We start from the raw sequence: 13,900 nt of genomic DNA, 5'->3' as shown, positions 1-13,900 counted from the left end.
TAAGAAACACCCAGCAATCAGCTTCATTCTGACTCAGGCAAAGGCTGGAGAAGCCCACTGGAGAAAATGTGTCTGCAGGTTTTCCTGTCTCCAGTCCATTTTGATTTGTGCTCCCTCCACTAAGCTGGACACCGGCAGGGAGTGCACACAGCAGGATTTCCCACCCTATCCAGGCAATCCAAAGCACATCCACGAGTGTCTGTATTATGACTCACCACAAATAAGCTTGATTCATGCGCCCTGTATACGCATTGTTAGCACAAATAAGCAGCAAGCACAGTATGCATGAGTCAATGATATTGATGGCCGCCATGTTTTTTGATGGAGCCCACCATTACTGATTGCACACGGTCGGGATCAAAACGGATTCAGCACGTGATGCAGTAACAGGAACAGGAATCTTGGGTTGACCTGGAATTCCATGCCTTAGACTGCATCATTCGGCGAATCACTAGAACCGCTTGAGAAGAGCTCGAATAGTGGAAGATTCAGCTGCAATGCTTCTCCTTATGGATCCTATATAGGAATCTGAATGAGGAGCTTAAAGGAAAAAGAGATACATTGTGAGTGACAACATCCACTTAGGGTAAAGCAAAACACATAGCTACGTTCATCGCTGCCACATTCTGCTGTCATAAATAACCAGAGATAAACTACATGCTAAATATGCAGCTTCATGTTGCGTGTCAACAAAAATGTGCAGCAGGATATCAGGCACTCAGGTGTCTGGACCAACACTGTGATTGCTCTCTTGACCACAGACAGCTTCAGACAGTGAGACCCTTGACCCGACCTTTACCCAGTATGCTTCCGACACTTGGCATAGTGTTTGTGACTTTCGTTCGTTAAGGAGAATTTTGTGGAGTCTCCATGCGGTGCTGCAATTCTCACCAGCTCTCTGTCACACGGATCAATCACTGGCCCCACTGCCACCTCAATCCGGCTGTTGGAAACGATCCTCACAACTTGAAAGCTTCTAATTCCATGCAAACCTCAGATGAGAACAAGTTAAAGAAATATGTCCATCAGTATCATGCAAGCAGAAATTAATAAAGCAACAAAGGGCCTTTAACATTTATGAGTTTGTCGATCCTAAGCTGCTTTAGATGCGAACTGTGTGACTGACTCTTCCACAAAACAGAATGACCATTGCATTTCAAAATAGAACTAACAAATCCCTTGTGGTTTCGGGGAACCTGTAAAATGTCTACATGGTGGCAGGAAATCCTGTTAGCACAGCTCGGCGTGCCGAGAATTCAGGAAGTGTTTCATCCACTATTGCCAATTGACAGTGATCTCCGGAAGCCGGTGCAAACCCGTGTAGAGGCTGAGGAGGATGAGCTGTGATGATAAGACCCAGGATCCTTCTGAATTTCACTGCCCGCTTCATGATTGTGTCTGTGATGGACACTACTTGAAAATCGGAAAACATCAGTGAAAAGGGTAAAAATCGAGATGAACCCCAAAAGATGTGGGTGTAATGGATAATTCTGAGTACATTATGTGTGGAACAATGGTCACAAATAACTGAAGGCCTTCAGTGATAATATAGCCAAAACAAAAAATATGGCACTTGTTTCTTGAGGGTCAAGTTTCTGGATAAATCCTCCCATTGAGAAGACCCACAAAACATTTTGAAACATAATTGTGTAGAGCTGAAAGTTAGCGTGCATGTCCCTACTTTTCAAGGCATAGTTATGGGCTCTGACGGAGGTCGTACCCAATGGTGTGAGGTGCTCGGGGAGGCCCAGCAGCATGTCAGGTTCATTGCATGTGCTGTGGTGCAGAGCCGCAATGACACAGCCGTAGGCATGCAGTTGGGAGGCAACTAACGAACAGGAATCATCTCGTTGCTTTCATTCAGTGTGTCACATGGTCATGCACCATGTGACACTGCATGAGCCTTGAGGCACGGGGCTAAAGTTACAACATCCCATGCCAAGGGTCTGAAACAAAGCAAAGATAACATCAGTGAGTATTACAGCATGTGCAAGGTCACAGTTTACACGCGCACACACCATTATAGACAATTTACATTCTGGCAATTAATCTGAGGTGAACAACCATGACTTCCACTTTCAATGAGTAATTTTAAGCCTACTAGACAGGCGGGGACACAGCTTTACACATGCATCAGTCTATTGTCATCATGATGTGAAGAGTGCTCCTTCACATGTACAGGCAAAGCGCACCGCGGTACACCGGAAGCCACATCTGCTATGTGGGGATGCCAATTAGGAGTATCCTGGGTCACCAGCTGGTGCTGCAGGTCAATCAAGAACGACCGGGGCACATTGTCGGGCAAGGGGAGAATGGGGCATCATGCAGGCAGCAGCTCACGGCCACACAACTTCAGACTCCCCCAGTCGGGAGGGTGGGGATAATTATTTATTTTGGGGAAGGCACCCCTCCGCACATGTGCAAGCAAGAGCGCACCCAGTGATACCGGGGCCCACATCCTCTGCGCGTTGGCAGTTCACTTGGGGTGCCAGTTGTGTGTGTGTGAACTGACAGCAGGGTGTCTGACTGGACTGGACTTCACCAGAGTCTCTGAAGGGGCCATACCTTGTTCCCCCCAGCAGGCGGACTGTAGAGCAGCAGTGTGTCCTTCGCGCAAGCTCCAGCCCCTCGATGCCGGGAGGGGGCTCATCATTTTCCTGGTGTGACTACAGGCAGCGTGTCAGGGCTTTGCCACCTTGAGAGCCCCAGCGGCAGTGCGCTCTGGCAGCGGCAGGAGCTGTGCACTATATTTGACAGTTGCCTGGGCTGCACAGATGTCGGGCTCCCACATGAAATATGCAGCGTCGGCAGAGGTCAGCCAAAGCTCACTCCCTATCCTCTAGTCAGGAGATGCTCAAAATGAAGGCTGTGGCAGAGGTTGTGCCTTCTCTCCCCCAGTCGGGAGACTTTCTTTGGAGCAGGGAGCACCATTTGGCTCCATGCCGGTGAGGCCAACGAGATAGGTGCACACCGGGGAGCCTGGTGGCACCACACATGTCAGGGAGGCAGACAGTGGGGTTGGCTTACTAGCCCCGCTGTGCTCCAGCTCCAGGAGGAGCGAGCTTCGCCATGCCGGTGGTTTTCCTTTGCAGAGCATATGTAAAACATTTTATCCACCCCATCATGATGTCACCCCCGTATCCCTAACCATAGCATTTTTTTACATTTAGTTTTTAATGGATTTTCTTTAGGGCATTCCTCTGCCCCTCTTGGCTCGAAGGACCTATTCTGGATGCTATAGGTTACTGATGCAAGGTCGTTGAACTTGAACCAATCGATGACCTCTGCCTGAACTGGCCCTGACAATAAACTTCTCATTGATGCCGGAAGCGTCATGGAGATGGAGGCCCTATGTCCCTCGCCTGAGGAGGATGTAAATGGAAGTACGTGTGTGCGGCCATATTTACCCAGAAGTACACCCCAACATGACATCTTATGAATATAGATATTGTCCATCTTTTTTGGGGAGCTTTCCAAGCGTGAATTACCAGAGGTGCAAAACAGCTGGCAGGTCAATTTTCCCTGAACTAATTTATGCAAAATATGCGTGGTCAAATTGGAGGAAACAGATTTAAACGTTATTGAATTATAGGTTATGTATAACATTATTTTACCCCAAATTACATTACCCTTTTGGAAATCTTGGTAAAAGAAAATCTGCAGCAAGCTGACAATTCTTAATGAAGCACACCAAAGAATCGGAATTGTTCCATGTCTCATATCAGTATCTCATGCAGGTTTGATTATTTCTATTATTTCTATTTGCATTCTGCCACCAATATGTACAATAAGAGTATGTTTTATTGTATTTGTTTATTTTATAATATATATATATTACATGGCCTGCGGTAGTGGCCATGTAGTTATGGTTAAGTTGCGAAACCCATAGGAAGAGCACTTTTTGGGTGGCTTATAACTTCGCTCCCCCTGGCCAAATCATCACCAAACTTTTCAAACTCCACTCTGAATTTTTTTGCAAAGTTTGGTGAGGTTTGGTCCAGGGGGGGCAAAGTTATAGGGGGGTCCCAAAATTTCTTTTTTTCCCATAGACATAATGGGAAAAAACTTTGCTCACGCCTACAGCCCAAACCGCTGGACGAATTTTCACAGGAGCGGTGGCTTGGTCCCAAAAGCTTTTGTTAATTGGGTGTAAATCCATCCAGTAGTTTTTTTTTAAATGACCAAAATGTAAGGCAAAAGAATTAGTGATATCTATATCTGCTCTGCGGACACACTTCCCTGTTGACCCTGCGGACTGGACACCGATTGGCTAATTGACTTGCGTCATGTCCGCAGACACACAACGTGTTTGCTGATTGGTTGGCATGAAGCGTGAGGTGCGTATGAATTTTTGGAAACGCCCACCATCTTGGATTCGCGGACATCAGCCGGTGTCCGCAGACATCGCAGTAAAAACATATAAAAAAACACAACATTGCACTTGTCAAACTTATCAAATAATCTCTGGGGACGTGAGGGGTAATGAGGATGAGATGGAATATGGCTGCAAGAAGCAAAAAAACGGGAGTTTTTCACTGTGAAAGTCCGCAAACAGTTTGGATGTTCACGAACAGTCCTGTGAAAGTTTGCGGACACCTCTGCATTACTGGTTTGGTGAAAGGCAGTTCTTTGATGGCTTATAACTTTGGCGCCACTTAATGGAACTGCATGTACTTTTGGAATTATATTCTTGACCTGATCCCGGATGAGTTTGCAAAGTTTGGTGGGATTCTGTCAAGAGGGGGCAAAATTAGAGGGGGGGTCCCAAAATAATGTTTACGCTTATAAATGAGTTGCCATTTGACGAATATACACTTAATTTGGCAAACTGATAATACAAATAGATATAAATGTTTTTGCGAAGTTTGGTGGGATTTTGTCAAGAGGGGGCAAAATTAGAGGGGGGTCCCAAAATAATGTAAAGGCATATAAATGAGGTGCCATTTAACGAATATACACTTAATTTGACAAACTGATAATACAAATAGATATAAATGTTTTTGTGAAGTTTGGTGGGATTTTGTCTAGAGGGGGCAAAATTATAGGGGGTCCCAAAATAATGTAAAGGCTTATAAATGAGGTGCCATTTGACAAATCTACACTTAATTTGGCAAACTGATAATAGATCTAGATATACATGTTTTTGCGATGTTCAGTGGGATTCTGTCAAGAGGGGGCAAAATTAGAGGGGGGGTCCCAAAATAAAGTGAAGGCTTATAAATGAGGTGCCATTTGAGGAATATACGCTTAATTTGGCACACTGATAATACAAATAGATATAAATGTTTTTGCAAAGTTTGGTGGGATTTTGTCAAGAGCAAGCAAAATTGAAGGGGCGGGTCCCAAAATAATGTAAAGGCTTATAAATTAGGTGCCATTTGACGAATCTATACTTAATTTGGCAAACTGATAATAGATCTAGATATAAATGTTTTTGCGAAGTTCGGTGGGGTTTGTCAAGAGGGGGCAGAATTAGAGGAGGGGTCCCAAAATATTGTAAAGGCTTATAAATGTGGTGCCATTTGACAAATCTACCAAAGGTTTGCAAAAAGATTATAGATCTAGATGTAAATGTTTTCGTAAAGTCTGAATGGATTTTGTCAAGTGGGGACTAGGTTATATGACGTTTGTATGTGCATTCATTTGATACTTTTGAAAAAATAAAACATGGGTGGATTTCCAACAAACATGTGTAAGGAGCATTGAGAAGGACCTGAAAGCATGGGTTAGCAAATGTACCTGTGTTTTATTTTTTGACAAGTGTTATAATGTAGGTACAAAAATAGTGATATACTTTTGGTGACTGAGGTGTAGCCTGTGGCCATGGGCAGTGGCCAGATTGTCCGTGTCATGGAATAAGGTCATGATCCGGACAATCTGGCTACTGGCCATGGGCCATGAGGGACAAAACATGCGGTTAAAGTGGCCATGTCCACCTGGAACTGGCTTTGTGGTAAAGTTGTTCGAAATTGGGATAGATTTGAAAGGGAAGAAAAATGTGCTTGTGGTAATATGGTTATAGAGTTCTCTTTTTGCCTTCTGCATGCTGCCATGGAAAGCGAAGAGGGGCCCTGTATGGAACCACCTTCCCTTTCCATGGTGGCCATCTTGGAAAAGGATTTTTCTTCCTACACTGTGTAGGAAGAGAAATCCTTTTTTTAGCACCCTGGGTTCCCGCTTTGGGAACCTAGGGTGCTAATCCCCTTCATCCCCCATTACAGGGGCTGGAATGGGGGATAATGGTCCAGAGACCTCGTTATCCACCCTCGCTTTGCTTGGGCTGATAACTTGGGCTGCCAGGCCGGTGTCCACCGTTCCATCCCTGGAACGGAGGATAAATGCCACAATATTGCCATTAGCATAAGATAAAATGCAAATGGAAATGTTGGAAAATTTCATTGAGTCTATGTACTTTACTGAGAAATATAAAGTAGATGGAAACTATACGTTTTTTTTTTTTAGTTCTATTTTTTAACTGTGAAAGGTGGTTCCTAAAGGAACATTTCTTTTATTGATTTTGGATGCATTTTTTTTTTGGACAGGAGACCTTAGAACAAAACGTGGGGAGGGAAATGACAGAAGAGGCACCAAACATTAATATGGAGAGTCAGGTGAACAGGGAAAAATTTTGCACGTGTTTTATGGCATTAGCTGATTCCATTTTAAGATAAATAGCAATTTTGCTAAAAGTATGTTCTGTGTACTAGATTGTTAATGGATGAGTAGGAATAGGTGTTGGAGCTGTGCAAGGGAAATTTTGAAGTTTAAAGTTCCTAGATCAGTAGAAAATGCAGTTCCAAACTGTCCGCGAAGCACGGATATTATTGTGAAGTGCAGACGGGTTCTTGGAGACGTCATCATGCCGTAAGCTAGCATATGGTCATGTGGCACTGTCCGGAAGGTCCGCAATGAAGTCAGATGTTTGTAGACGTTATGGTTAAGTTGCACTAATAAAAACTTATGACATCCAATGAAAACACTTTGTTAAGGGGACGTTATGGTTAAGTTGCACTAATAAAAACCTGTGAAATTCAATGAAAAAACGTTGTTAAGGGACGTTATGGTTAAGTTGCAGTAATAAAACCTATGAAATTAAAGGAACTTTGTTAAAGGGATGTTATGGGTAAGTTGTGCTACTAAAAACCTATCATATTCAGTGAAAAAACTTTGTTAAAGTGACGTTATGGTTACAAGTAAAACTGAAAAACCCCTGAAATTCGCCAGTTATGATAAGCTAAGCAACCATAACTCACGCCACCACTGTGCACTGCCAATAATAACACCCATGACATCAAAGATAGTAGGTACGGGGTGGCAGGAGGGAACAAGGAATTTGACTAGATCCTCTTCAATGAGGCCAATATCAGCCCACTTGGTACAGAGGCTATTGAGTTGCGACTCTATATATACATACTGGATACAATGCTGTTTTGATCACAAAACATGTAACTAGATAAGAAATTAGGTTTGACGGGAAACAGTGAGCTTCTTACAATGGGCTGGCTTTGAGGGACATTCTGTCTAAGTTGTGGAGGGAAGTAAATGGACACAGTCACCGGGGACAATGCCTCTCATTAGAGAATCAGAAAGTGTACAATCCAGCCTCTAAGTACCGGCCTGCAATCCATGCTTCTCTTCTGTTCTTCTCATTTTTTCTAGCTCTCCAGCCAATCAGCAAGCTTCGACTGCAGGCTTTAATTGGCTGAATCCCAAACTTCTCTTTGTGATATGCACTGGGAAAGGAGCAAGGACAAGCTCTGCAACAGGGAGCCACATGTGCGTCTACCCTTTTATCTCCAGGCACATGCTCTAATAGCATTGTATCCCTTATAGAGCAGCTCTGTTGTGGCTCTATCATGTGCTAAGTGGCCTTGTCCCTAGGTGTAGACCTTCCCATTTAACTCAGAACCACAAACGTGTGTGGTGGTCACCTGTCCCACAACAAAGCCCTCTGGTTATGGCTCTGATTTATAGCACTATAACATCTTGAAAATGACAAAACAATATTGGCCAGAATGCAATAACAAATACAAGACTTGATGAACTACTCGCACCAGACACTGGGCAACTAAAACACCTATGCTCAATGGATACGAAGTGCTTGCTATTTTCTTTTCACCATCATTTCAAGATCAAATACAAAACTGTTATCAATACATTTATTTTTATAATGACAAAGTCAAAGGCTTTTCGGTCTTGATGGTTGTCACCTAAACCTATAGTAAACCTTGATATAATGATTACATCAAACTGTCACTTCTATTAATGTTTAAGTGTCACACTCTATCTGTTGCTACTTCTTTTTCTTGTTGCCACCATCAGGTACATTAATGGCACCATCAGAAAAGCTTTCCGAGAAGACTGCTGGACTCAACATTGTATGTCACCAGCTATAGTGTATGTGCTCCTTTCTTTAGGTACAGGATGTAATCAACCACGATGCTTTTGTTAAAGTCCTATGTCGTATATCATATGTCATCAGTATGGGGTTTTAACACAGACTGTGCTATTAGCTCTTGCAAATTCAATTGTTTTCAATGGACGTTAGGTTATGATAATTGCCATTTTGATTGTTCACTACCAGGAACAGACTCCAGTTTCTACTCTTCTCTTTTAGCTGAGATGACTGCGGGTGAAGTACAATTTAATACACTCAGCCTTGTTGTTTTCTTTTCTCTAGGTGAGTTTGTGGTTTCTCCTGTTGAAGGGGACCTGCGAGTTATAAAAGACTATGAATTGGACCGAGAGAATATAGACTTCTACAATATCACAATTATGGCCAAAGATAGAGGGATTCCTCCATTCAGCTCCACGGTAAGTACCAGACTTCCCAATATGATATTTCATACATTCTTGATCTACTAATATTAGCACCTGGGGGAGAGAAATGCCCAAAAATCCAGCGACTATGCACGTGGGTTGAATCAGCCAAAAACTGTCAGTTTTTCCTCTTTGCCATAGCAGCCTCTTCCCCAGGTCCACCATGTGTTCCTCAGCCCTCATCCCTGTGTTCCTGGGCTTGTGGCCCAAATGCTCCTGTGACAACTCTTATTTCCTCCGACCCCCTGTCTCCTACCGTTTTCCCTCACGCCTCCAGCCCTACATACCTCGCCGTACTGGGTTCTGTAACTTGCCGACCACCATCATATACCCCCTGTCATGGTCACCATAGACATACTAAAGGCACTTAGTCCCTTTACTATTTTCCATGGTGGCAATTTTGGTTTGTAATTAAGTGCCAAGGACGAGTATGCTTGTCCTTTTTGCATAGACTTGCATAAGAGCCTGGCACTTAAGGGGTTAAGCACAGACCTTATTTCCTTAAAATAATTATAATATCTTAGCAGCCAGGAAGATTCCCTGTAGTGCTTACAGCGACAAGTGTCTTGATGGTGGGTGAAGAAGGGTGATAATTGTCCTGAGCATTCGCCAAGACCCTTGCTTTCTTTTCCCTGCCCTGCTTTAGGCTTGGCCTGGAAGGCCGTTGTAGACTTGTATTACCCCATCTATGGCACTTGTCTCTATATTACTTGCTTTCAGATAACAACATAGGTTACACAGACTAATCTGCAGGTGTGTCCTCCCACATTGCCTTGTCAAGTATTCTACAATTCTAGCTCATATCCAATCTATAATATTGTTCTTTATTTTAGTAGCCTATTGATAAGGCACATACGAGAATGGTGAAACCAAGCTCTTTACAAAATTTGAATATACAGTCATAACATTCTTATAAATCAACAGAGATAGCAAATATAGAATCTTTCTTACAAATAAAATATAAAATCCAATATAAAACAAAGAGGTGGGCTTTTAATCACACCCTAAAACTCCACAACTTTGAATGGGAGTGAGTCCCAGAAACTATTTTTTATTTGACAAAAGGCGTAGATAAAGTAGTATTCCTGAACAAACCTGGGACCCCGAGCCATGAGATTAATGTCTCCTGGATCACCCAACACCTCCAGAAACAATCAGTTTTCCCGCCCAGTATAATGAAAGAGGATTGGTGCACATACACTACGCAACCAATCTGGTATACATCGCTTTTGCTGAATGGCAGCTTAGCATTATGTTTTTGCCACATGTATTGCCACGATATATTACCACAAACAGATAACTGGTAATTTAGAGTAAGGTATTTAGTGGGAGGTGGAACAGGGAGTCTGGGAGGTTCTCCCCCCTGCTGTTTGTGGTAAACAAAAAGTAGCAAAATCAGTAAAAAATAATTAAGCTAAGTTGCCATTCAGCAAAACAAATGCGCTAACATCCATACAACCACCAATCTTGACTAAAGCCCTGGATTCTGAAGGGAAATCAGTGAAGCGTGGTAAGGTCTAAAACCTGTAACACTAATAACGATTCTCAACGTAGATCTAGTTCAATTGTCATCTAGTACAAAAGCTGGGACTCTGCATGTGTGACTTGGTGTGCACAAATCACAAAGATTGAATGCGACAGTCTGTTGCTGGACGGAGAGAGTGCTACCTGCTTGGAAAGAAAATCCAAGAAATGTTGGCTTTGTCAATTGCATCACCATAGCAACTGTTTGTAGGATGGTTGAGCTATTTGGGAACATGGCTGGGTATAAGCCAAATAAGGACAAAAGACAAGTTCTCACAGTTAGTTTACCCCATTATCAGTCACCCTACTGGTGCACTTGGGTCGATTAATTTGGAGTTAAAAACTGTCTGCTTATCCCTCTGAATGGAGAGCCCATATTTTTGAGGTCATTTTGGTAAAAGTGAGAGAACATTTAAAGGCATGCCAAAACTTGCCTTTTCCCCTTCATGGTCATATTAGTTTCCTATTAGTTGTGACAAGATAACGTTCTTCCACAATTCTACCTTTTTTTCGCACCATCTTGTGCAACATATTTTCTTTGCAAAGCTTCATTCTATTATTATCTCCTTAATTTGGGGTTTGTAGAAGCCAGTCAAATACTTTACTTTGTCGGTCACTAATCTTTGAGGAGTGAACTCAAATAATTTCTGCCCATCAATTGTTCCATCACTCTTTCCTTACATCACTATAGACTAAACAACATACTCAAAAGCAAAAACCTCTCTATTTCAAGCAAGCTGATTGAAAACCTTTATAAGAAATTGGCTCATTGCGAATCCGGTGGCATCTCAGTGGTAAATACGCAGAGATACCACTGAACTGTAATACCGTTACTGCCACTTGGTCTGCACACGTAACTTTCATTATGTGAGCTAATCTGTCAGGAAGGACGCAAAGTTCCTCAAGTGAGCATCTTTCCGTGGGGCAGCTTGTACTTAAACTTAGGAGACTCAAACAACAGCAGGGAATCATCACCTATTTTGTCTGTGCCAGACTTGATCCACCCATCCCAGTTAATCTTTTTATTCCTAATCTGTGGATTTGCTGGACTGAGTTGCTTAATAGGGTCGCTCACTGTGAAGCAAAATGCGTTCACCCATCCAGATCACAGTATTTTTATATTCCAAACTCTGAAAACCAATTCAATGGAGAGCAACAAGCGCTCCCTTGAGAGACATCCATATATTCACAAAAGACTCTTCAGTTTTCTAGGGAGGACTGAACCTTCCTCAATCCTAACCTATCCTTGACAGACCACATCTCCCTGTGAAACTCGTGCATTCATTCATTCAATAGTCTTAATATGAGGGTAGTTAAAACTCCCTCCTATGTTTTCCTCAAAGGAACCTGTTGAGGGACACTCCCCTTAGTCTTACTACCACACAGATTCAAGAACATAGCCCAATCAAACTAAGGGGGTAATTCATAGAATTCAGTGCACAAGTGGTGCACGCGGCTGGCGCACAGTGTGCGCGTGCAAATCCCTGCGCCAGCCGCGTGCGTCAAAACCCATTTCCGCGCACAGCATATTCATGGATTCCAGCTACCAAAACCAGCCGTGGCGCACAGTGGGCAGCGACCCTGCAGCAGCGCCAGTTACGCCCCCAAGAACGCCTCTCGCGCAGGGAAAAGCCATCAAAATCCCCAATCCAGCGCAAAGGGCTGCGCTAACCCTGTACCAGCACGGCAAGCGGGCTACGTGTATCACTGGGGTGCGCGAGAAGTACCTCACGTCATTTCAGCTGGGTACGTGCATTTCAGGGGTGCGGGGGAAGTTTCACACGCGATTTCAGCAGGGTACGTGTATTTCAGGGGTGCGCGGGAAGTTCCACACGCAAATGTCCAGGCTACGTGTATTTCGGGGTGCGCGGGAAGTTTCACACACGATATCAGCAGGGTACGTGTATTCCAGGGGTGCGCGGGAAGTCCCACACGCGATTTCAGCAGGGTACGTGTATTACAGGGGTGCGCGAGAAGTTCCACACGCGATTCCATCAGGGTACGTGTACATCAGGGGTGCGCGGGAATTTTCACATGTGAATTCAGCAGGGTACGTGTATATCAGGGGTACGTGGGAAGTTCCACACGCGAATGTCCAGACTACGTGTATTTCGGGGTGCGCGGGAAGTTTCACACGCGACATCAGCAGGGTACGTGTATTCCAGGGGTGCGCTGGAAGTTCCACACGCGAATGTCCAGGCTATGTGTATTTCGGGGGTGCGCTTGAAGTTTAACACGCGATATCAGCAGGGTACGTGTATTCCAGGGGTGCGCGGGAAGTTCCACACGCGAATGTCCAGGCTACGTGTATTTCGGCGTGCGCGGGAAGTTTCACACGCGATATCAGTAGGGTACGTGTATTCCAGGGGTGCGCGGGAAGTTCCACATGCGAATGTCCAGACTACGTGTATTTCGGGGTGCGCGGGAAGTTTCACACCCGACATCAGCAGGGTACGTGTATTCCAGGGGTGCGCGGGAATTCCCACACGCGATTTCAGCAGGGTACGTGTATTACAGGGGTGCGCTTGAAGTTCAACACGCGATTCCATCAGGGTACGTGTACATCAGGGGTGCGCGGGAATTTTCACACGTGAATTCAGCAGGGTACGTGTATATCAGGGGTGCGCGGGAAGTTCCACACGCGAATGTCCTGGCCACGTGTATGTCGGGGTGCGCGGGAAGTTTCACACGCAATATCAGCAGGGTACGTGTATTCCAGGGGTGCGCGGGAAGTTCCACACGCGAATGTCCAGGCTACGTGTATTTCGGGGTGCGCGGGAAGTTTCACACTCGACATCAGCAGGGTATGTGTATTCCAGGGGTGCGCGGGAAGTTCCACACGCGAATGTCCAGGCTACGTGTATTTCGGGGTGCGCGGGAAGTTTCACACGCGATTCCATCAGGGTACGTGTATTACAGGGGTGCGCGGGGAGCACAACACGTGAATTGCACGTGTGGGTCCTCCGAGGTGTTCCCTCTACACCCTCCATGGCCCCTGCAGGTGGCTCACACCACAGGGGCCTACCCTGCACATGTCCTGCAGGCACCCCATCCACCATGGCCATGACCCCCAGCCAACCCACATGTCAACTTGCACTACTGCCCACCAACGCATGTCCCCCTGCACCCCCAGCCACCAGGGGCACCCTCCACCAGGCCCCCACCCATGTCTCCCACCACCCCCACCCCCCAGCAGTGCAGGGGCACCCTGCACCAGGCCCCCACCCATGTCTCCCACCACCCCCACCACCCAGCAGTGCAGGGGCACCCTCCACCAGGCCCCCACCCATGTCCAACTCATGTTCCCCACCACCCCCACCCCCCAGCAGTGCAGGGGCACCTGCCAGCAGGCCCCCACCCATGTCCAACTCATGTCCCCACCCCCCCACCCCCCAGCAGTGCAGGGGCACCCTCCACCAGGCCCCCACCCATGTCTCCCACCACCCCCACCCCCCAGCACTGTGGGGCACCTGCCAGCAGGCCCCCACCCATGTCCAACTCATGTCCCCACCACCCCCACCCCCCAGCACTGTGGGGCACCCTCCACTAGGCCCCC

The 13,900-nt window shown here is 45.5% G+C and overlaps 1 protein-coding gene across 3 annotated transcripts in view; it reads left to right on the top strand.

Annotated features, from left to right (window-relative positions):
• The window catches only part of CDH23 (cadherin related 23), a 3,939,560-nt gene that overhangs the window by 3,395,141 nt on the left and 530,519 nt on the right, over positions 1-13,900 (top strand). For all 3 annotated transcript variants that reach the window (XM_069610726.1, XM_069610725.1, XM_069610724.1), the window contains one exon: positions 8,681-8,814. In XM_069610726.1, coding sequence (XP_069466827.1) covers positions 8,681-8,814 — 134 coding nt within the window. The remainder of the gene's footprint in view (positions 1-8,680; positions 8,815-13,900) is intronic.

The sequence above is a fragment of the Ambystoma mexicanum genome, chromosome 8 (assembly GCF_040938575.1).
Source record: "Ambystoma mexicanum isolate Mex_15411 chromosome 8, UKY_AmexF1_1, whole genome shotgun sequence".
In the NCBI taxonomy this organism is placed as follows: Eukaryota; Metazoa; Chordata; class Amphibia; order Caudata; family Ambystomatidae; genus Ambystoma; species Ambystoma mexicanum.
The sequence above is the reverse complement of the archived record's forward strand: the minus strand, read 5'-3'. Positions and strand labels throughout refer to the sequence as shown.